A 22,302-nucleotide genomic window follows, 5' to 3' on the forward strand; every position below is an offset into this window, starting at 1 on the left:
ATAAAACAATCATGCAACAACCAGCACTTTATTATAAAAGGCCAAAAGCGATTACGTGAATCAGAGGCTCACATTAGCGATTAAAACACGTCAATCGGGCAGAAACAATTATGTTGGCATCCAAGCTTATATCCACATAAACATGATAATTTTGAAGCAAGTTAGCATAAAATAAAATGATGTAAGCGACAGCCCTTTTCATGGGTCTAAAGGATACAACAATGAGGTACTTTACAATGCTGTTCCTGTCGATTCACTTTCATACACATTCATCTTGAGCTATGTGTAATTACTGAATGTGTTAAGTAAGACAAATATGATCAAAATATACCATTCTATCTAAACAATCTAAGTTAAGCTTTCTTTAAACCATTTGAATTTTTTCATCTATGCAATTAATTGCTTATACATTCTATAACTATCAATACATACTTTATCTCTGTGCCAATCTAAAATCAGTCTTTGTAAAGTTAAACTGAAATGATTACTCATCATTATTACATGTATATGTTCCAGACCGTATGAGTATTTGGACCGTACGCGTACGGTCTGGACCGTATGCGTACATTTTCAAAATACTCATACGGTCGGACCGTACGCGTACGGTCTGACTAATATTAAAAAGTTGGTCAAGTTTATTAGATACAAATGCATATAGCAGATCAACATAACTTAACTATCAAATTCATATAAAAAAGTTCAATTGTAATTGAAACAAAAACTTTATATTTTAACTTGTTTTTAATTCACGCTAATTAAATATGCTTATCTCTTGTATTAAGCATGTCGATCAGTAGTACATTAATAGTATTATGAACGCTGAAATTGAAGATATCGGAAGAAAAACATAAAGTGGGAGTTCAATTGTTTTAGAATATTTAGCAACTTTACTAAAAAATGCAAATGCAAAAGAACATGCATGAACTGCATACATAAAAATGCTAAAAATATTACGTTACTTGAATTGTGTCACCTTGGGCGAGAGTATCAAAATAGGATTCAGATATACAATTAAACAAATACCTAATTTCAATTGTTCGTTTGTTCATTTTATCTATCTAATTATAACAAATTATCAATAACAATTGGTAAAACTAAAAATAAAGATTGTTTTAATTTAATCCATATGATCAAATAACATGTATGGTCAGATCGTACTGGACCGTACGCGTATACTCATACGGTCCGACCGTACGCGTATGGTCGGACCGTATGAGTATACGTATACGGTCCGGACCGTACGCGTACGGTCCAAATACTCATATGGTCTGGAACATATATACATGGCAATATCTTTTAAAATCAAAATTAACATCAAGCAAGCATAATGACATTTATTTCACAATATTAAAATTTGACAATTTTTCTTAACATATTTAACTGTATCAATAGCATTGCCGCCTAATGAGAAGATCAGATGTTTCACCTCAGGATCCCACCGCTGCCACCAAAATATAACCGGAGGGGTTTTTACGTTGTATATTTTCTGTGTCATCTTTAACATAGTTTACCCCAGACCGTGTAAAGAGTAGGTATAGGAATCCTGAGTCTCTGATCCTTCATATTTGGCTTTGCAAAACTTAACACTAGCAAGTTTTCATAGTTTATTAGCAAACTACATAATTCAACAAATATCAACAATTTGTAAAAATAAAAACATGAAACATGAATATAAAAAGCAAGTTAAAATTCACATAAAAGTGACATAGCCCTTTGTCTAGATGCATTATAATTCTAGACACAGTAGCGACATTGTGTCTAGATGATGTGAAATGCATCACACCTTTCGTGTAGACAACACCTTTCGTGTACACAGTGAGCAAGGTCTGTGCAAGACCATTTAGTCAGCAAAGTCTGTGCTGGACCTTACGTGTAGACAGTGACTGAGGTCTGTGCAAGACCAGTTAGACAGTGAGGTGTGCAACACCAGTAAGCTCTTACTAAAAAGCTAAAATAAGCGGTCGTTTAATCAACCAAATGGCTTATGAAAACAAGCCCAGTACAATTATTTAAATCATCACTTATTTAACAAATACTATTCAAATATAAACACTCTATAACTAAATTATAAGTTGCAAATTCAACAAAATATGAGAATAAATTCAATGAACTATAGCACCATAATGTAACTAAATATATAAACATGTTAAACAACAATTTTTATCAATAATTCATATTACCAATAGTAATTAAATGTTAATTTTACAACAGTCCATTTTAAAGGGACATAATACTGTTCTAAAACATAGGGTCCCCGTTACACCTATAACATGTGTTGAATTGATGTCTTTGTAAGGGAGAAATATATATTTCTTCATTAAAGGTATCATACATAGCCTCGAAATACAAAATTAATCGGTAATGCAATTAAAGTGTTTTATATAAATTAAAAAGATCTATGTTTCTTAGTACGGTTGTACAGTTGATAGATTTTCTGGGTAAATAATCCGTTTGAAAATATAGTTTGTTTGTTTGATTGAGGTTTAACGCAATTTTTAACAACTGTTGCTATATCATATTCTATTGGTGGAGGGGTCCGACAACCGGAGAGAAGCACCTACCTTTGGCCGATATTGGTAATTATTGAAATACAGAGCAAAGTATGAAACTTCTTACAAAATATCATTATGATATTTTCCAAATGTCCATGTAGTATTATTCCAAAATTTTATAAATTCATAACTAGTTCTAGATTATTTTGAAGCATATCTTGATTATTTACGTGAACACTATGTTGTCTAAGACAAGAATTCTGAAGGTGATTGAGTATTTGTCCGCAAAAAAACTTATTTCCGAAAAACTAGTGCACATATTTCGATGGTGTATATCTATTCCACAATATAAATAACATATATTTTGTTTTTAGAAAATACTAGAACACACCCGCGAAATCGCGGTCATTCAGAGCGTAGTTTAAAGTATGTAAAGTGTTGTTGGAAGATTTTGTAAAATATTGAATGACTGGAGAATTTCAGCAAAAGTATCATAAGTCATAGGTCATTATTTCCAAAATTCCCAATTTTTGGTTTTCTATCAATTTCAATATGAACATACATTTAGTATGTTATGAACATTTAAGTAAGGATCCTGTAATTCAGTGGTTGTCGTTTGTTTATGTGTTTTTTCGTTTTTCGTTCATTTTTTGTGCATAAATAAGGCCGCTTGTTTTCTGGGTTGAATTGTTTTACATTGTCAGTTCGGGGCCTTTTAAAGCTGAGTATGGGATATGGGCTTTGCTTGTTGTTGAAGGTCGTACGGTGACCTATAGTTGTTAATTTCTGTGTCATATTGGTGTCTTGTGAAGAGTTGTCTCAACATGGCAATCATACCACATCTTCTTTTTTTTTGTAATCAATGAATTTTGTAAAAGATTTAATGACTGGAGAATTTTAGAAAAGGTATCAAAAGTTCATTTGAATATTTTTAGCTCTTATCTAGAGTTGTCTGAACATGGCAATCATACCACATCTTCTTTTTTTTGTAATCAATGAATTTTGTAAAAGATTTAATGACTGGAGAATTTTAAAAAAGGTATCAAAAGTTCACATGAATATTTTTAGCGCTTATCTGTATATTATGAATATTCATTACAGTAACTATATAAATATAGTGTATTTACTTTCAATTCTAAGTTTACTAATCGATTCATGGTGGTCATTGGTATAGTATACACACGTGAGTATACAGACTCTAAACTCTGTGACCGCCGTAGATAGTAAATTCTAAGTTTACTAATCCGTCCATGGTGGTCATTGATAGGGTATACAGACTCTCTCTATTTAATAAACTCTGTGACCGCCGTAGATAGTAAACTTGCAAATGATAGCAGATAGAATTCTGAAAATACACTTTATTCTTTGTATATGTATGTTCAAAGTATACAGAAAAACGCAAACCGGAAGTCTAATCTGACTTAAAATTTCGTCCAATGACGGGACAATATCCGGATGCCTTTTTTCTCGTTTTACTCCAAAAATAACTTAATCTGAATAATCATATGAATGGATGACAAATGCGACTATGCACTGTACCTATATGACACAGAGGCGTGTTGATTAATTTATTGTGGAAAGAAGAGAAGCGACACCCAAAATGAGGTCTTCTCGTTTAATAGTATAGATTCTCATAAGACTCATTTCACCATGTAAATACTTTCCTAATTTTTTCATAAATATCTACATCATAATATATCAAGAAATCTTTTAAAGAATTAAACTTCAATCTTTTTAAACTAACAAAAAATAAAACACCTTCATGAAATCAATAATTGAACACAAATATTGTTCATAACCGACAATTATCTACATTAAAATGTAATGGCACATTATATGTTGATCATATTATCCGTCCTTCCTTTGAACTGCTTTGTACACCAGTCTAAAACCTTGAAATCTGAAAAAAAAAGTTATAATAAAAGGTTGACGTTTTTTTCATAAATATATAATGTTCAAAAAGGTAATGTTCTAATGTAGCGTATTCATTGAAATGCAATTGTTAAAAATGTTTTACTGCTATTGAAACATGCAAATATGTCGGTATTCTGTTGTTTTGCAGTGTATAAATGTTTTGATGTTTGATGATACTAGTATAAAATATGTGTTTATGGTTATTTTTGTCTTATTAAAAATTACATGAAACTTACGCTTTCCTCAACCTTTCTCTACTTTTATCAACTTTTTCGGGCTCTTGGACGGGTTCTACAAATGATCGAAATGAAAGAACAATATCAGTTTTGTTAAATCAAAAACATACCAGTTTATAATAAGTTTTAATTTTACATTATTCTTTAATAATAATGCTATTTCAGTAACGCCATCAATAACTAAATCATATATTGTATTTATCATACAGTCTTTGTATACATTTTGTATAATTGGCAGCCATACCAACATTTTATGTTCTGTACTTGTCTATATACAAGGACGACAAGAAATAAAAGGGAAAAACAAAGCTGTTTAGTAGGCAAATCCGGTGTTGTTGCTTTTGTTTGTTTGTTTGTTTTTTGTTTTGTTTTTTTTTTGTTTAAAGCATAAATGTTAAACACATTTTCTGTCAAATACAGCGAATAAACGAAATTTCAAATCATCCAGAATCCTTGTTGGTTGTAAGCATTGAATTTTTAAAGCTTTTATTTTTGCAGCAGTATATCTGCATAACTCCGCATTACCCCAGATTTTGGGTGTAGTGTGTGTTTTTTTGTACACAGCTGCTTGTAGTTTCATTGATTTTAAATAGTTTTCCAAGGTGTTTTCAGCTTTTCTTCGACTTGTGCGTTTTAAATGTCTATTTGCTATCTTCTGTCTTTTTACTTATGATTTCGGGTCTTTGATATGCTCATCTGATTTTTTTTAAATATTGTTTAACGCTTTTGTCAATGTACATTATCCGCACACATTTTTTCTGTGACGATTTCACAAAAATGACGATAGATACATATTGATAAACTAACAAAATAGTAGTAGTAGATCACTAGACAATTGATTGTCGGTCTACTGTTTGACTATCTTATTAATGCCTGTTTTGTTCACACATCGTTGTAAATATAACGGAATTTGATGCGACTGTCATACAAGTGAGAGGTTTAGCGCTATAAAACCAGGTTCAATTCACCATTTTCTACATTTAAAAATGCCTGTACCATGTCAGGAATATGACAGTTGTTGTCCATTTGTTTGATATGTTTTGTCATTTGATTTTGCCATGTGATTAGGGACTTTCCGATTCAATTTTCATCGGAGTTCAGTATTTTTGTGATTTTACTCTGTACTATATAAGAATATTGTTCTCTGTTGTTTATCGTGCGTCACATGTCTTGCTATACTATGAAACTATTGCTTTGAAAATACAGAATTTAATCATTCAATAGGCTTCTCCCCCTTCCAAAATTCTTTCATCTATATACGATTTATTAAAATCTATTAAGGGAGAATCAAGTAATATATTAAAAGCATTTGCTTCGGCCCAAGAAAAAGACATAGCGACGATAATGTTCTCTCAAACATTTTAATCAGGGGGCATAATCAATAACAATACCTGGTGGTGGTGATGGTAATGGTGTTGCTGATGGTTCTATAAAACTGAACTTGCAGTCAAAAAGTGGTTTGAGCATGATGTTTTCAACCTTTTTGACAACTTGTGTCATTTCTGTACAAAATAAACAGGTTTTAGAAGGCACAGTGATCATGTTTTCTTTTACTGTTACTTCTATTTGTTTTATTTCCATTTGACCTTCCGGTTCGATTTCTTTCTCCACACGACAAACGTTAATAATTCTATAGTTTTCCCGTTTCAGATGAAATTCCAACTCAATTATTTTTGAATGGTAAACTTCCTCAACGTTTCCAGATATAGATATCTGAAAAATGAAAATTGTATCAAAATTGATAGAATTGTATCACATTTTTTGTTTCACCTTCACAACAAATCAAAACATTATGTTTGGTTGTATTTCTTTTTTTTTTCTTGTTTTTTTAATACAATCTTTTCTCTTCCAAAACCGTTCATCATAAGGATGTACACCTCTGAGGAGCCAAAAATTTCTAGAATTAAACTATTTTCTTTACCTGATTTTGGGGTTTATATGACTGTAAAAAAAATCGGTGAAGAAAAATCATATGGTGGTGCACTTCTTTTTTTGCTACGGCCCTTTGGGATGAATATGATTCTTGTAAAATCATTTTGTGTACCCCTCACCCATTTTCTCCATAGTTTGGCTAAAAAGACAGACTTAATTGGTCGTAAAATTTGATAACTGGATTACTGAAAAAATATTCCTTGTAAATACACAATTTTCACAGAGAAATGTTTGATAATAATATTTTTAAAATTCATTGATATTTTCCACTTCTATCACATATTTTGGATATAATTCCACAACGAGATTTCAACGAGACTGAAACGTCAGAAGAATACATCCTTAAGAGGGCTCGCAGGTATAAATAAAAAAAAAAAATATAGGATTTCGATATTTTTTCTATAAATAAACTTTATCCTATACTTAATGGAAAAATAAAATGAAAATATGGGGTCACCGTTCATTTAAGCTCACAATCTGCCTTTGAAAGCATGCATTTTTTAAGGTTTTCGGTTGAACTAAGAGGATAAAAAAAGTATTATCGAAATACAAATATAAATAAAGAAAAAAAAAACAGAAATCGCTTAAATTTTACAATAATTTAGTTTAAGTACAGTTCTTTTTTGAAAACAAATAATAAAAAGTATAGGCCACCGATAAGTTTAAAAGTTATTTTAATTTTAATGTCAAGAAATGGCATTTTTTCGATAATTCACCAGAGGGAGATAATTTGGAGCTTTTTTCAATGCTATTAACATTTTTTTTTTAAAGTCACCTGGGGTCAAAACGAATTGTTTTTGTTTTTTTTGGTTAATTTTTGTACCATATCAAAAAGTAACAACTAATAGTGTAATAAATAAAATTTGTAATGAAACAAAAACATTAAATTTTGCTGATTTTTTTGTACCCTCTAGACCCCTTAAAACACTGGTTATATGAATTATTGGCATGATAGTGCATTACCAAAAGACGTTGTGTTGTATTTACTTTTTAATTTCGTGTCAACTTGATTTTTATCACTAAAATATCAGACATCTCAGTTTAACCTTAGATCAAAATGGTCAAATAAAGGCAACAGTAGTATACCGCTGTTCAAACTCATAAATCCATGGACAAAAAACAAAATCGGGGTTACAAACTAAAACTGACGGAAACGCATAAATATAAGAGGAGAACAACGACACAACACTACAATGTAACTAACACACACAGAAACGGACCAAGCATCAGACAAAATCCCACGAGAATAACAAATATAACATCAAAACCAAATACATGAATTTGGGATAGACAAGTACCGTGACACGCCTTATCGCAATGTCAATTTACACTCAAAAATAAGATAAAACAAACGACGCAACGTTAAATTGTAACACACACAGAAACGAACTATAATATAACAATGGCCATATTCCTGAATTGGTACAGGACATTTTTAAAGGAAAAAATGGTGGGTTGAACCTGGTTTTGTGGCATGCCAAACCTCGCACTTTAATGGCAATGTTAAATATAACATAGAAATGACAACATAATATTACAGGACTACAATACAAATAAATAGGAAAACGTATTAGACAAAGAAACACATGATTAATGAATAACAAAAAGCATCAGGTTTAAAATTTAATACGCCAAAAACGCGCCTCGTCCACAAAGACTAACCAGTGACGCCCAGATATAAAAGATCGAAAGCGAAAAAAAGTACAAAGTTGTACAGCACTGACGATCAAAAGTTGAAAAAAGGTTGTTTCAAATACGGCTAAGTGTGTATGCTTGGAATAAGAACATCCTAATTATTTAGAACAATTAATGCTATTGCAAACAGTAAATTTTATCAAATGAATATAACAGACATACATAATGAAACTGAAGTATTAACTCATTACCTAAAATAAACACGAATACATAATGAATGACCAACACAGAATAGACACACCCGACTCAGTCCAGGCCTCAACGCAGTGAATTATGAAAATGACGTCACATACGACGGTGAAAAGGCATTAAAATTTCGTCACATACGATGGTGAAAAGGCATTAAAAATTTGAACATATGAAATTTCTGAAACAGCAGAAAAATTACGTCACATATGAAAAACTATATCTCAAAAGTAAGATAGAATAGGATTGATTAAAGATTAAAATAGAACTAAATACTGATATTGCATTTAAACACAATGCATATTGCAATACTTATTAATAGCAATTAACTATAATATATATATATATGTGCAGTTTGTTATGAATCCAACTTTAAACTTAAATTATCGTACAGATTATGTTGACCAAAATTAAATCTAATAAATGACGGCGGTGATTAATTTTTGTTTCCATAACACATAAATATAATAGAAAAGACGTCAACACATTTGACAAAATCCGATGAGAATTACAAATATAACATTAAACATTTAAACTAAATACATGAGTTTGGGATAGACAAGTACCGTAACACGTCTTATAGTAATGCGAATTCACACTCAGCAAAACAGTAACAATCGGGAATAAGTCACGTTTGGTAATTAAAAGATTAGAAGACATAATGACAAACCACAATCTATCATGTGGTAAAAATGTCCTTAGCTAGTTTGGTTAAACACACATCGTATGGATCCACCAATTCGTGCTGGTGTCCATAAAATTTACGGAGTGTCAATTTTAATCTGTCCTCCTCATAACTTTGTTGGAAAAGTTTCTGCGTAAGTAGCACACTCCTGTATATGAAGTCCGTATAGTGTGAACAAGCACGTGAATAACGTATCAATTGTGATATGTAAACACCATACGAAGGGGCAGATGGTATGTTACTGCTGAGAAATGGGAAACTGATAATTGGGAAGTTGAAATCGTCCCGTTTGTCATAGATTTTCGTGTGAAGTCGTCCATCTACGTCAATATTGAGGAAAAGATCAAGGTATGAAGCAGTCCTTCTAGTATCAGTAGTATCCTTAATTTCAAGTTCACTGGGATATATGAGATGTAAATATTGGCTGAAGTATGGGTTATTCAATGATAGAACATCATCAATATATCGGAAAGTAAAATTAAAGAATTTCGCAAGGTGCTTTTTCTTTTTGTCTTTTAGAAGGTTTTGAATGAACTCTGCTTCATACGAGTACAAAAACAAATCAGCCAGCAGGGGTGCACAATTAGTACCCATTGGAATGCCGATTGTCTGTTGAAATATAAATCCTCCAAACTCAACAAATATATTGTCGATCAAAAAGTCCAGCATTTTGATAATATCATCTTCAGTATATTTTCTGGAAGATTCAGTGTGATTCTTCACAAAATATGAATTATTGTAACCCAAAACAAGAAATTTGTATCTGCGATTCCCACTTTTATAGAAAAAGCTCTGTTTTATGAGATGGTGAAGTCGATCTTTCAACTGAGCATGGGGAATAGTAGTATATAGCGTAGAAAAATCAAAAGTTTTTATGTTGCTGCAAATGAAAAGCATAAAACAGCATGTTTTGTGGGTTTTCTTGACTAAGTATTGTTTACTGTCTTTTTTACAATTCACATGACACGAATACATCACAAATTTGGTTACTTGTTTACTCTACATACGTTTAAATTAAATTAAAAATATTAATATCTCTTGAAATTGTAACAGAACCAATTTACCTGGAATACACTGTTAACCGTACAAATTTGATCTGTAGACGTGCAAACCAGCTGATAGCCTTTCTCTTTCCAGTCCTCTTGTACAGTTTGTTGTTTCCTTGACAACGCACAATAGACCACCACACTAAATTCGCCTTGATTTTGAGGATTGGTATTTTTATCAGCCGAAGAAGTGTTTCCATTGTCATTTTCATGAGCTAATTTTGTAAATACCAAGAACACAACCCTTTTCTTTCTTGCTATCGTCTTTTCCAGTGCTTCGTGTATCTCGATCAGACCTTCTTGTGTTTTGGCTAAAGCTTTGGAAACTCCAACAAACCTACCAGCAAATAAAATTCAGTATACAGAATGAAATAACTTATGATATAAAACATGTATATTATGTTTGGTGGGGCTCGTGTTGCTCAGTGGTTAGTTTTCTTTGTTGTGTTTTCGTATTGTTGATTTTGTTTTCTTTTCTTCGCTTTTAGTTTTTTGTCATGGCGTTATCAGTCTGTTTGAATTTTGGTATCTATCGTCTCATTTTATAATGATGTGGCTATAAAAAGACCGTAACAACTACCCATTCACAGGACAGTCAATCGCACATGCCAGGGTCGGATCCAGGTGGTGACTAAGATACCAGTAGAAATTTATTAATTCAGTTCTAAGTTTTGTTTCTAGCGTGTATGATGTTGTTTTGTCTTTTATCACTGAATGTGTTAAATGATGTTTAAGTTGCAGTAACATTTTACTGTCAAGTAAGTTAATTTTTATTATCCCGCTTTTATCTCATAGTATTTTGGAAATTAAAAAACAAATCATCTGTGGGTTGTGCCATTATGCAATTGGGGTGGACCACCTCGATATGATCTGCTATTATTCATACCGAGTTGACTATTGTATTTATTTATTTTCTCTAATGGCCTCTTTCTGACTCTTGGTTTCAATTAACCTTAAAGATTCTGTATTCTCTCTTTTTCTATACTTACATTGAGAAATGGTTAGTCTTAAAAGATACGGATCCTACATCACCACCATCGGAAAGTTCCATAATTTCCCAGTCATCAATAGAATCAGGATGTTCATCATTTGAACCAATTACTATAACATCATTGCTTTCGAGTTCAGTATGAATTGGAAGTTTCATGTCAATGTCTTTATGTGGTTGGACCCCATCGGATGTATGCACAGCTATAGCGTCAGTGGCTATCAGGAATTTTTCCTCTTCAATATTTGTCTCCTCTGTGTCAATCACCTGCTCAAATAAGATTAAACACTTTGAATTGCATATCTATTTATCCCAGGAATAGATTACCTTAGCCTTATTTGGCACAACATTTTTGGAATTTTGGGTCCTCAATGCTCTTCAACTTTGTACTTGTTTGGCTTTATAACTTTTTTGATCTGAGCGTCACTGATGAGTCTTATGTAGACGAAACGCGCGTCTGGCGTATTAAATCATAATCCTGGAACCTTTCATAATATTTTACTTCATACAAACTTACATTTAAGGAGAGTTTGGAGTCCTCTTCAAATGCGTCTTGTGGAATAGATATTTCTGTTCCAGGAGATGTTTTGGGTTTAAGAATTACTCCTTCTTTTGAAATATTCATTTTTTCGGTTTTTGGAACAGTTGCTATTATGAATTTGGTATATTCACAATCCTTTATTTCAATGTTAACTGTTACAAGTGTTTCCTAGGGACAAAACAAAAACACAAACATAAAAACGTGATTATAATAGATGCCATGTCTCATTTCTGAAGAAAAAAAACATTTAATTTTTGTTTTTTGTGCGTTAGAAATTTTTTCTTAAGTAAAAATGAATCAGTGATCAAATGAAAATGGTTCAATATTTGACAGAATATTTGTGCAAGCAAATAAATACGATATTTATTTGGTATTGCTTATTATAAGGCAGCATCAAATTATAATATTTAGTACTTCAAATGTTTAATTATGTGCAATTCCTGAATTCTATGATTCAAATGTCGTGCGATGCTCGCATAACATTAGACGCTTATCAGATGTCATCGTTATCTGTTTCGTTCCTTCCAGAGTTCATGAGGTTTCCTCTGGTTTTGATTTGTATCTTCTAGATAGAATTATGATCGATGCGCTATTAACTACTGATGCATCTATTAACTACTGTTGCATCTAATCAATACTAAATTTTATTAAATGTTTTGCCATTGTGGCAAATAAACTCATCATAGATACCAGGACTAAATTTAGTATATACGCCAGACGCGCGTTCATCAGTGACGTTCGAATCCAAAAAAAATAAAAAGGCTAAATAAAGTACGAAGTTGAAGAGCATTTGATGTGATAAAGAAGTGTGCGAGATATCAAAATGGATATCCCTACCACATTTGAATTGGGTTGTCCCGATTGCGGTATCTCACCAGGGGTTACTTTATATGAAGACAACAGCAGTTTACTCGTAAATCGATAGAAAAACAAATCCGGGTTACAAACTTAAACTGAGGGAAACTCATTAAATATAACAGGAGAACAACGACACAACATTAAAACGTAGCACACACAGAAACAAACTAAGCATTAGACAAAATCCGACAAGAATAAGAAATATAACATCAAAACTAAATACATGGATTTGGGATAGAAAAGTACCGTGACACGTCCTTTAGTAATGTGAATGCACACTCAAATATAAGAGGAAACAAACGACACAACAGAAACACAACTTTGAAATGTAACACACACAGAAACAAACTATAATATAACAATGGCCATATTCCTGACTTGGTACATGACATTTTTTAAAGAAAAAATGGTGGGTTGAATCTGGTTTTGTGGCATGCTAAACCTCCCGCATTAATTGCAATTTTAAATATAACATTAAAATGACAAAATAACATTTCAGGACTACAATTCAAATACATAGGAGAACATATTGGACAAAGAATTGTATTTATTTGTTATGTCGTTTACATCACCTTTTTTTAAAGAAAATCAGTAATATCAATTACAATGTGCTTACTTCTTTACTCCCATTACTATTGCTCGTTTTATCCGATATTTTTACTTTTCCAACACTGTTGTCTACAGATATATACTTTAGCTTTCGACCTTTGCCAACTGTATCACCTACAGTCACTATTAGTTGTAGTTCTTTTTCCTTACAATTCCATGTTCTACATTCATAAAAATTACTAAATGATTCTTGCTCTTTTTTCAAATTGATTTTATCCGCATATTCACTTTGCATTTTGTAAAGTTGGAAAACAAATGATGATGTTATGTTCTCTGTAACAAGTTCAACTTGCATTGATTCACTATAGCACTTGGTATTTGGCTTCACATAGAATACCTCTTTCTTGATCAATCTGAAGAACAAAAATATGGTACATAACACTACATGGAGAAACATGTAACTCTGAAAAATCATCTGAATGTTTTTATCACGTTCCATGTAAAGGAAATATTAAACTTCTCAATTATCATAATAATTTTTTGTCAAACTGCTATATACCAAATAAACTCATCATAGATACCGGGATAAAATTTTGCATTTACGCCAGAAATGAGTTTCGTCTACAAAAGACTCATCAGTGACGCTCAAATCCCAAAAATTTAAATTGCCAAATAAAGTACGAACTTGAAGAGCATTGAGGAAGAACATTCCTAAAAGTTTTGCCAAATACAGCTAATGTAATCTATTCCTGAGGTAGAAAAGCCTTAGTATTTAAAGATTCTAAAGTTTTGTAAACATTTAATTAATAAATATGACCATATCAATGATAATTCATGTCAGCACAAACTGCTGACTACTGGGCTTGTGGAGTTGTGATACCCTCGGAGAATTAAAACTCCACTAGCAGTGGCATCGACATAGTGGTTGTAAATAAACTCATCATAGATACCAGGATTAAATTTTGTAATTACGCCAAACGCACGTTTCGTTTACAAAAGACAAAAATTTAAAAAGGCCAAATAAAGGTCGATGTTAAAGAGCATTGAGGACCAGATTCATCAATGTTTTGCCAAATACAGCTAAGGTAATGTACTCCTGAGGTAGAATAGCCAAACGAAAGTTCCCCAATAAAGTGAGTGGTTCATTTCTTTTGAAAAGTGTCTTAGTGAATATCTTGTCAAAATTTTATGAAAATTAAACGAGCCAAATTAATTTTAGTCAAGGTGTTTGGTTCCACCTTAAAGCATGGTACATGGTCAATCTAAATATATATATAGTAAGAAAAAAGTAACAAATAATAAAATGTTCCTTAACATCCAATAGAAAGTATTTCATGAATATTCCAAACAAAAACACATTAGCAATGCAATAGTTAGGTTCTAAAGCGTAGCTCGCCCAGGCTGATGGGCTGAATTTGAACTACAAATGTAGAATGTGGGTAACACTGCAAGGTGGAAAAACTCTCATTGCAATTGACCACCCCTGGCACCCCCAGAGAGGTGTTGCAAGTGAGACATATTCAAATTATATAAAGCGCATTACTCTCACACAACATAAGGTATCGGATGTTATGTCCCCATTCCGACCGACATCCCGCACATGCCAAACTTGATGCTCCAATTAAGCCGAGGATTCACTGACGGACAGCAAAAGTCCATGATGACCATATTTCAATTCCCAAATTAAAACATTAGTGCCAATTAACTAGACTCATAAAGTAAACTGGAGAGGGATTTAATTTCATGAAAAATGTGTCTATTCAGTCACATAAGGAGCAGCACATATAAACTACTAGTGTTGTAATATCGTATTGGTAAGACCAAAAGTACATTTAAGAAGCGAAAAGAAGTTGAAATACTTGAGAATATTGACCTTGAAAATAACATTAAATAAAAAAAGAAAAACAGTGTACATGACCCACGTGCCTGCGCATTCAGTGTGTTATAAATATTTTCTTACCCACTTTCAAATCCGGGTACGAATGAGCATTGTCTACCAAGTGCGTTTACTATTTCTTCCTCTTTATCACTTAATTTTTTTCGAATATCCCATTCCTATCAGATTAGAAAATACAAAAGTTAAGTGCATAGTCAACAGTGACCTATAGTTGTTAATATCATTTTGGTCTCTTGTGGACAGTTGTGTCATTGGCAATCATACCACATCTTCTTTTTTATATAAAGGGAATTTTCCTACATAAGAATATACATGTAACAAGTCAGGAATATGACAATCGTTATCCATACGTTTGATGTATTTGAGCTTTAATTTGATAATGCCATTTGTTTAGGGACTTTCCATTCAGAATTTTCCTCGGAGTTCAGTATTTGTGTGATTTTGCTTTTTACATTGTATTTTTGGCTGTTTAAATTCCAGTGATGGTTATTTTCTTATATGCGATGAAATGTTATGTGAATTTTTTGCTATAGAACTGGACAGGATAACACTTTACTCGTGCCAAGTATTTCTTTATTTGAAACAAAGATAAACTCTGCACAATTTTATCTTAACTTGACTATTGTAGAGAGTAAAATATATAAATAAATGAATTTAAAAAATGCTGTACTAGATCATATTGGATCATATTTTAAAACAATATCGTCTTTAATTCCCGAAAATATTTTGGGGGTTCATTATCAAATATCACTTAACTATTGTATCTAAAGAGTGGATGATTGTGTTTGGTTTTGGGCATTTATTCATTATTTGTGGGTGGTTTTGGGTTTGGGTTTGTTTTTGTTTTTTTGTGTCTTATATGTTTTTGTATATCTATTTGGTGGGATCTTGGAGAGATAAGACGTTCGGTTGTTATATTGAAAAAAACTGATATCATAAAAAATTTGTCATTTGGTAATTTAATAATGAGATCTAACTATAAGAGAGAAATAACATGCTCTACCCATTCTGTTAAGTTTGGTTGTTTTCCAAACTTCAATAGCATGTCCACAATTCTAGGATATTTGTTTTGTACTGCGATATATAATGCTGAATGTTTATTCTGGAAAAAAATAGCAATATTATTTGAATATTTTGTAACAATTAATTAGTATTTTTAATAATAAACTCATCATAGATACAAGGATTGAATCCTGTATTTGTGTCAGATTTATATTTAACTTTCTGTATATGTTTGGAAAATATTTCAGAGTTCAAATAATATCTTTTAAAATTGAGATAAATCATAATTTAAGATTTGCATGTCAAAAACTGGTAACACATAAAATACAGACATAATTTCAGTTAAAAAAGGCAGGAACTAAATTTACGTGATCGATGAAACGGTTTAAAAATATGACAGCCACCCTAAAAATCAGAAAAACATTTCCTGATTTGATCAATATTTATTCAATTGAACTATTGCGTGAAATATTTTTGTTTTGTGAATAAAAACTCTAGTTAGTAGGAACATATGCATAGAGTAGGTAATGATTAAAAATAATGTTGATTTTACGTGAACAAAATTAGCATTTGGCAAATTTCAAAGTCATTGTGATAGACAGCTCTGTCTTCAGTATTTCATACTTAATTTGCAACAATACAAACCACAATATGGTACAAAGTAAAATTAACCTTATTCTTTTCATCCAGTTTAGCACCAAACGCCATCAGCAAAGCAATGACCTTCTCGTGTTGACCCTTTGTGGCTAAATGAAGTGGTGTATCTCCATTCTGAAAAAAAATGTCCAATGCAATTCACTTGAATTTATCAATTCAATTCAATTCAATTCAATTCGATTGAATCCAAATCAATTCTATTCAATTCAAAATTCAATTCAATTCAAAATTCAATTCAATTTAATTCAACATTCAATTCAATTCAATTCAATTCAATTCAATTCAAAATTCAATTCAATTCAATTCAATTCAATTCAATCCAAAATTCAATTCAATTCAATTTAATTAAAAATTCAATTCAATTTATGAAATCAATTTATCCTATTCAGATATATCTCATCTTTAAAAAAACATCAGTCTTTTTTTTATTATTATATTATGCAAAATCAACATATATAGTCGATTTATGACAACTTGAAAACTAAAGTCCCAGAATTTAATCTATAAAAGTCACATCAAAGCTTTCTTTAAACTAACCTTATCTTTACTATTAACTTCTGCTTCATGTTCTAATAATTTGGAAACAATTTCAACGTAACCTTCAGAGGCTGCAAAATGCAAACATTGTTTTCCTGTAGCCTGCAATAAAACAGAAGTCTTCTACTTTCGTGCAAAAAGTAAAATTACAAAAAATACCGAACTCCGAGGAAAATTCAAAACGAAGTCTTTAATCAAATTACAAAATCAAAAGCTCAAACACATCACAAACTAATGAATAACAACTGTCATATTCCTGGCTTGATAAGGAATTTGTTTTATAACTCTAATAATTAGGAAGAGTATTTTGCTTTCAATAAAATCTTTACAAAAAAATAATTCCAGAGATACTTTTACCAGTGAAAAACAAACGCTGGTATTTCAAAATTCCTTATAAGTTAGAAAGATTTTTAGTTCAAATAATTGCGACTTCTTGAAATTCTTTCTTTTTCAGGTTCTTTCATTTTTCAATTACTTTTTTTCTCCACCTCCTCCCCCCCCCCCTTTTTTTTTTTGCTTGGACGTCGAACAGCCAAAAATAGCCTTACAAGACATCATTATTATTGGGAAAAGCTAGATCACTTGCTTTTAAATAAAAAACATACTTTATCAGAACCTTATTTATTTAGTTTGTATACCAGTGTCAACTTTTACCTCATCTTTACGGTTGGTATAGTGGAATGTTGTTCTGTTAAGTAGGTCTAGTGCCTCTTGGTGTCTCTTTTTCTTCAAAGCATGTAGAAATGCTTCTTCGACCATCGCTGTCTCCTTAGAGAAATAATTACAATCGATTAGATTTGGTACATCTGATATATCAACGTTTTATGGGGATACCGGGCATACAAGAAAAGAGTAAAACTTGCAGATAATGCAAACATCTACACTTACAAGAGATGTCTCATGAATGTCAACAGCATCCTCTTTTACATGCGACTGTCACGGAATAGAAGTTCCTTCATAATATAAGTTCCAAAAGGAAAAAATATTCTGGATTATTATTTCCACAAGAATAAATATTACAGTTAATGTTCCTAACGGAATAAATGGTATAGAATATTTGTTCCAACAGGAACAGATATTATGACATTGTTTATAACGAAGTTTCCAATGGAACTTCTGTTAGGAGGAACAAATATACGTTGACACGACAACTGTTGTATCGATATCATATTATTCAGGTAGTGAGATACCATTTAACGAACTATGTAAAATGAGATGGGTCAATGAAACAAGTGTCCACCATAGAACTGATAACGTGGATGATATCAACAATTACAGTACATTCTTCCAAAAATGAGCAAAACCCATTTCGTATATTCAACAATTATTGACCTAACATGTAAATCTCCGATTTCGTTATATATATATACTACGTTACTACATATGAGTAACGTAGTATTGTCACGGAATAGAAGTTCCTTCATAATATAAGTTCCAAAAGGAAAAATATTCTGGAATATTATTTCCACAAGAATAAATATTACAGTTAATGTTCCTAACGGAATAAATGGTATAGAATATGTGTTCCAACAGGAACAGATATTATGACATTGTTTATAACAAAGTTTCCAATGGAACTTCTGTTAGGAGGAACAAATATACGTTGAAAGTATAACGAAATCGGAGATCTATATTTTTATTAGATTGTAAAAGCAAAGGATTGATTAATGATAAAACAATAACAGAAAATCAAATAACAGACAGCAACCAATTGCTTGCTTCTGACTTGAGACAGTCATAAAGAGATGTGGCGGGGTTCGAAATATTTGCGAGCACTCAACCTTGCACAAACCTATGACAGTAGTGTAACGGTATAACAATAGAACAAACTGATAAAGCGTGTAAAATGAAATTGTGATACATATTCAAAAAGTTTTATTCTCATTTTAACTACTTACCCTCTGGCTCGCCATGTGTACTTCTTATAAAATACCCCTTGTATATCTATTAGAAACGATTTATAGTTTCCTATAAGAAATAAACAATATATATTTAGGTTAATATCATGAGTATATACCGTTTTCATTTATTTTTTCTATAGTTAAAATCACATTAAAACTATTAATTAAAGAACTTGTGTTTGGTAAATAAGTTGAATCGAACATTTAATCTGCATATTATATGGATTATGTAAAATTGGACAATTGAGCACTCAAAAGGTCTAGGAGCAGTTGCTCTTCAAGGTGACTGTTCCAAGGCTAGATGGATTGATTCCTGTTTGATTAACGTCCAGTGGGAAACATTTTATTCATATTTTGAAATTGTGTCTATGTTTTAGTGCCTCATAAACGTATTACAAGCATTGTCTTTCAATCACATTTAAAGAGCTTTTAAAGTGATGTCTTTTGTCATATAATAGATGTGTATTGCTATTTGAATACACACATAAGCATCTTCTTTTAATATCTCTACTTTCTGAAAAAAAAATTTGTAAAAGAAAGAAAATGTATCGTAAAACGCAAAAATTCATAATAAATATTACTTACCACTTTGTACCATTGAAAATAAACTTAGTAAGCTGATATACGCATGATAATAAACTTTTTTTTTTTTTTTGTATTTTATTTAGTGCAGGTGAATTAAAGACAAAACAAAACAATGAACTCGTATAATATTACGGAAAACAAATAAAGCCAAGATTTGATTACTTTATTTTAAAACTTTAATGAAAATAATACCCTGAAAGAGTGCCAAACAAATACGACCTTCGAAATAAAATCAAAACAGGTTTAAAAAAAATGCTTAATCTGACTTCCCGTCCAACTTTCTGCAATTTATGGTCATATTCATATATATTCAGTCCCAATAATTAGCATGTACTCATCTTCTTCTACACACATAATTCCTTCATCTTCAGAACCTATGTTGATTTTTGAGAATTAATCTGAGTTTTTATCAGTCGTGTTTATTTTTATTTTTTTAAGATTGTCTAATGTGGCACTATGATTGGACAAATGCATACCATGATTATAAACGGTACCGCTAGGGAAACCTTCTGTTAAATAACAAAATATGTATCAACTAATAGTCAATTTATTATCTTTGAGGTGGTGTTTTTTTGTTCTAATGAAACATTAAAGTTCGTAGAAACGAGCCACGGATATGCCTACCATTCAAGGGTTAATGGTACTTCATATTGCCTAAATTACTGTACCTTTTCTCGTCGATCTATGTAAAATTCTCATTACTATTGTACTTTTCTATTTCGTGTTTTGGATTTATGTTTCCTTTTATTAAATCACTACTTCCGAAACGTTATTGACATTTAAAACAAAAGAGTTGAAATTCAAAGATCTGATCGTCCTTAACTATTTGTCACTGTACTTTAGGGAAACAACAATCAGTCATTCAATCAAAGTTATGAGGTTAACATTTGATAATAGTTTACAACTTATCATTTTTTCGTGAGTTTTTTGTGCTTTTATTCAACAATCATATTTACATAAGTAAAAGAGTAAAAAATATGAACTATGAAAATGAGGTTAAGGTGGGCTGTTATAAGTCAGAACTTTGAATAAACAATTAATTGTCACAGGCGTCGAACTTTAAACTTACTAAGTTTTTATATCACTTATACGCTTTGCATGAAATCAATATTTAATAAGACAACAACAATCTACAACACCAAGATAAATGCAAGAATTTTGAAAACTTCTACTTTTAAAATAGATATTAGTGCGTATTGATCAGGTACACACGTTTACTCAGTAACAATCGGAAAGCTTGCAACGTTTTTTTCTAACCAATGTGTCTCCCAGTTTTGGTGGTAGTGTGTACTTGTCTTTGCTTGTTTGTCTGTACAATATCCTTACTGCTTCTTGTAAGTCTCATTCAAATATTGTCCTGTTTTTTGTTCACTCCCTTTTCAGACAGTAGTCATTGCTATCTGTTATGATATTCCAAAGTTCCATGTAATTATACTAGCTCTCCTTCTCATTAATTAGGATGGATTCCAGTGGCAAATTAAACTATATTCTGAACATGAATACCTGCACCAGATCAACATGATGACCCAGATTTTAACCTGCTAATTCATAGCTTAACAATTTGCTGGAAGAAATGTCACACTACCAGGACACATTATTCGGATTCATAACCAACCAGTCATTGCTTTTAAACCTAATTTCAGCATGCTTTGTGATGAAACAGAAAATACCAAATTTTCAAGCCTTCCATTTGACCTGTCAGACCAGTTTAATGTTGAAAAGCAAATGTATGTAACTACATACCAATGATTTTTAAAGATTAGGAAAAGTTTGCTTGAAAAATGGCAGGTTACCTTAATCCTGGCATTACTTTTAGTACACAACTTCCAAATCAGGTGATAGTTCAGTGATGAACCAAATATAACCAGCTTTTATTGTGTGTAATCAAAGCTAATCAAATATCAAGTTGTGACAGAAATTGCAACAATAAACTTACATTTAACCAATAATCTCTAAAATCTTTTTCATCCTATAAATGTTTTATCAACAGCAGATTTGAAGGACCTGTGGAGACCTGATCCCTTATTTCATATTCTTTTTAAGCCTGTCGAAGACAAATTGAATACATGTAATTTACCATTCTTAAGAGTCCAGTGTCATCATTTTTATAATCACCAACTTTTACATGACATGTTAACAAATGAGGGTTCGTTTGCGGTTTACAGAATAGAGAAAATATGTATAGGGAGAAGGTTTGGTACCATTAAAACGTTTAATCCTGCTGCAAATGTTTGCACCTGCCCATTCAGGAATCTGATGTACAGTAGTTGTCGTTTGTTTAGGTTATTCATATATGTTTCTCGTTTCTCGTTTTTTATAAAGATTAGACCGTTGGTTTTCCCGTTTGAATGGTTTTACACTAGTCATTTTGGGGCCCTTTATAGCGTGTTGTTCGGTGTGAGTCAAGGCTCTGTGTTGAAGGCCGTACATTGACCTAGGATAGTTTACTTTTATAAATTGTTATTTGAATGGAGAGTTGTCTCATTGGCACTCACACCACATCTTCCTATTTCTATTATGGACAAATGGTGCTTGATTAAGAGGGGACAAATTAAAGAAAATTATAATGGGGAGTTAAAATATAAAGAATAGAGAATGTTG

The 22,302-nt window shown here is 31.6% G+C and overlaps 1 protein-coding gene across 1 annotated transcript; it reads right to left on the reverse strand.

The window, feature by feature from the left end:
- Positions 1–4,129: 4,129 nt before the first annotated feature.
- On the reverse strand, positions 4,130–19,746 carry LOC139516483 (uncharacterized). Its single transcript, XM_071306620.1, has 14 exons — positions 19,702–19,746; positions 19,114–19,183; positions 17,870–17,983; positions 17,216–17,317; positions 16,694–16,792; positions 16,023–16,121; positions 15,083–15,177; positions 13,190–13,535; positions 11,692–11,883; positions 11,176–11,441; positions 10,205–10,523; positions 6,034–6,355; positions 4,643–4,697; positions 4,130–4,392 (listed from the first exon to the last, which is right to left on the reverse strand). Exons 2-14 carry the CDS (start codon positions 19,126–19,128, stop codon positions 4,341–4,343), a joined length of 2,076 nt encoding a protein of 691 aa, XP_071162721.1. The 5' UTR covers positions 19,129–19,183; positions 19,702–19,746; the 3' UTR covers positions 4,130–4,340.
- Between the last annotated feature and the right edge of the window lie 2,556 nt (positions 19,747–22,302).

The sequence above is a fragment of the Mytilus edulis genome, chromosome 3 (assembly GCF_963676685.1).
Source record: "Mytilus edulis chromosome 3, xbMytEdul2.2, whole genome shotgun sequence".
Taxonomy (NCBI): Eukaryota; Metazoa; Mollusca; class Bivalvia; order Mytilida; family Mytilidae; genus Mytilus; species Mytilus edulis.

What these genes read in the sequence shown, in the direction of transcription:
- LOC139516483 (XM_071306620.1), bottom strand. An exon ending in AAGTTAATAGTAAAGATAAG is followed by an intron (nt 16,793 to 17,215) that starts GTTAGTTTAAAG and finishes ATTTTTTTTCAG; the next exon opens with AATGGAGATACACCACTTCA. An exon ending in GTACCCGGATTTGAAAGTGG is followed by an intron (nt 13,536 to 15,082) that starts GTAAGAAAATAT and finishes TTTGTTCTTCAG; the next exon opens with ATTGATCAAGAAAGAGGTAT.